At 40.1% G+C, this 2,754-nt stretch overlaps 1 protein-coding gene across 1 annotated transcript in view; it reads right to left on the reverse strand.

Moving 5' to 3' along the window:
* Positions 1 to 17: 17 nt before the first annotated feature.
* Positions 18 to 2,754, reverse strand: part of LOC106880796 (1-phosphatidylinositol phosphodiesterase) — a 6,810-nt gene continuing 4,073 nt past the window's right edge. The window contains exons 2-3 of the mRNA XM_014930912.2: positions 1,219 to 2,332; positions 18 to 407 (exon numbers count right to left, since the gene is read on the reverse strand). Of these exons, the coding sequence (XP_014786398.1) occupies positions 223 to 407; positions 1,219 to 1,861 (828 nt within the window). The 5' untranslated portion in view covers positions 1,862 to 2,332 and the 3' untranslated portion in view covers positions 18 to 222. The remainder of the gene's footprint in view (positions 408 to 1,218; positions 2,333 to 2,754) is intronic.

A 2,754-nucleotide genomic window follows, 5' to 3' on the forward strand; every position in this document is an offset into this window, starting at 1 on the left:
ATATATATATATGTACACACACACATGCAGTTTTACGAATGTCAGTAGACCAATATTAGCGGAGAGACCTTAACTATGTCTCACCTACCCCTACAGACTATTCACATCTAAAGGCTTGTCACTCTTTAAATCACTTCCCAGTTCATAACGAAGTTACTGATGAGTTCCTCTCTGTATACGATGAATTCGTTTCGTACAAGTGGGTTGTGAGTTCAATTCCGATTAATGGTTACATTGTATAATTTTTCCGATCAGAGCGCTCGACGGAAAATCGATAGAAATAAAACCAAACCGTTTCTTGGGTTTCTTTTCTTCTAAGTAGTTCTCGAGTTGAGGGTTGATACGATCAGCTACGGCATTGGGATAAGCCCCAGAGCTGGCTCCGCTGGTGAAGGTTACATAAATAACTGCAAATAGGAAAGAAAATACAAGCGGTTATAAATACATCGACATTGTTCATAATTGTTGTCGTCGTCGTAAAATAATTTAATATGATTGTGGTTATTTATCCTGTGGTGGTAAACGAAGATGGGAAGGCGCGTGGTTTAGTATTTAAGGTGTTGCACTCCCGATCGTCGTTTCGTTTCACGGACCAGGCAGTGTATTGTAATGTTGGGCAGAACACTTCATTTAACGTTATTCCTGTCTACTCAGCTGTAAATGACTTCCAGAAATAGCTGGGAAATTAAATCTGAGATGGTGTAAAACCAGTGGAGGCGCATGGATTAATGGTTAGGCTGTTGCACTCATGATCGCAAGATTGTGGTTTCGATTCCTGAAGCGGGTGACGTGTTGTGCTCTTGAGCAAAGCACTTCATTTCAGGCTGCTCTATTGCACTCAGCTGGCAACAGAAACCAGCTCTATGAGTCTATATGACTCGGGAAGTATCTTTATCCCTTTAACCTATATTTAGGAACGCGGGTTTATGACTCATCTCGGATGAAGAATGGATCTTATTACGTAGATTGAGTAAATGGATGATGGAAGCTGGCGAATAGGTGATATCAATAACACTGTGTAAGAAAATTCTTTGTTTTTGGTAGATTGTTAGGGGCCTGACATAGGGCAAAGTACGATAGGTACTACACCAATTGTAACTACTGTTGTTGCTGAATTGTAGATACTTGGAAATATGCACTTTAGAGTACAATGGGTATGGTACCACACAGTAGGTATTCTGTAGTGGTTAGTAAAGTCATTAGTAAAATCCAACTTACCGGAACTTCCTTCGTCCGCACCGGAAGTGTCAAGCTGACGTTTGACATGCTGCCATTTCTCTTCTATATGTGAGTACAGAATTGTAGGCACATACCAATGATCCTCAATTGAGAACAAACCACCATTGTAATTCAATCCATACGCGGATCCCGGGAAATTTTGCAAGATAACAATTTTGCCACGGATATCTCCAAGTTTGGGAATAGAAGAGAAGGAACTCGAAATTCGACCATTCTCGATATATCGTTGGATAGAGACTTTGAGCGTTTCTTCATAGGAACGGTTATTTTCAACCGTTTCATATTCCTCTTTAATACGCATAAAGATCGTCTCTGTGGGGTAGTCTGTTAAAAAGCGAAGCGAGTTTCTCAGAACCGTGTCAATATCAGCATATTGATATTTGACTCCGTGGTGTATATGTAGCCCATTACGAAAATGCCGACAACGAATGTCTAAGAAACGTATGCCTCCCAATAGCTGTGGATATAACTCCCAGTATTGACACGCGATGAGGCTTCCGCCGTAAAAAGCCATTGTGTTGTGTGTGCCTGGCACGGTTAAGTGTGCTACAGACGTTTGATCAGAGATTGTCGACATCCAGTTGGGGAAATTGGTTTCGGGTTCACTGAAACCGGAGCCCATGATGGGAACGTGATGCGCCTTTCCCTGGAGTCTCCCTAGTCTATAACCAACCGGAAACCGGAGGCAATTGATATATAAGAAGATGATGTTTCGACACAAGAGTACAAGGTGAGTGCCACAACTACACCGCTGAACTGCAATGGATACACTCGTTAACAGCAATAAAACGTTCTTTTTGTTTCTTTTTCTTTATATTATTTTTTCTTCCAATTGATTTTCAACTTGTAACTATTAAAACACGAACGTGTGATGTGAACCGGTTGTCTTCCCTTGGATTAGTAACGATGTTGAGCTTTTGCTAATTTAGATAAGAGTCTGTGCGTTCTATTGGAATTTTCTAATAAATCATTGCTATAAATCACAGCCTCATTAGGAATCCAGTTGTCCGCTTTTAACATTGAACAGAACAGAATGAAGCCAAAACATCAGAACCTGGTTTCGACGTCAGTTTGCCTTTCTCTCAGGTTTTCCCTGGAAACAAAATTAAAAAGAAGATATCATCCTCGTACATCGTAGCTTTGACAGGAGAGTCAAGGAAAACGCGCGCGCGCGCGCACACACACACACACACACACACACACACATATGTATGCATGTAAGCATGTATATATGTATGCATTTATTTATAAACGCAAGTGTTTAAGTATGAATTAAGAGCAGCTCGAGGGATATAAGCAATATCGACCACACATACACAAAGCATGTGTTTTGCTAGTTCGCGGGAAGGATGGGATCTATTTTAAAACGGGGGCGCCAGTTTTCATTTATGTTTTATGTAGTGTTTTTGGTACGGAAAGACTTTCAAACTTCGTATACTTAACTATTTTGTGTTATAGAACAGAAAAATATTTTTGTATTCGAATTTATTTCATGTAAAAAATTGTCTTATTTCG

Source organism: Octopus bimaculoides, chromosome 18 (genome assembly GCF_001194135.2).
Source record: "Octopus bimaculoides isolate UCB-OBI-ISO-001 chromosome 18, ASM119413v2, whole genome shotgun sequence".
NCBI lineage: Eukaryota > Metazoa > Mollusca > Cephalopoda > Octopoda > Octopodidae > Octopus > Octopus bimaculoides.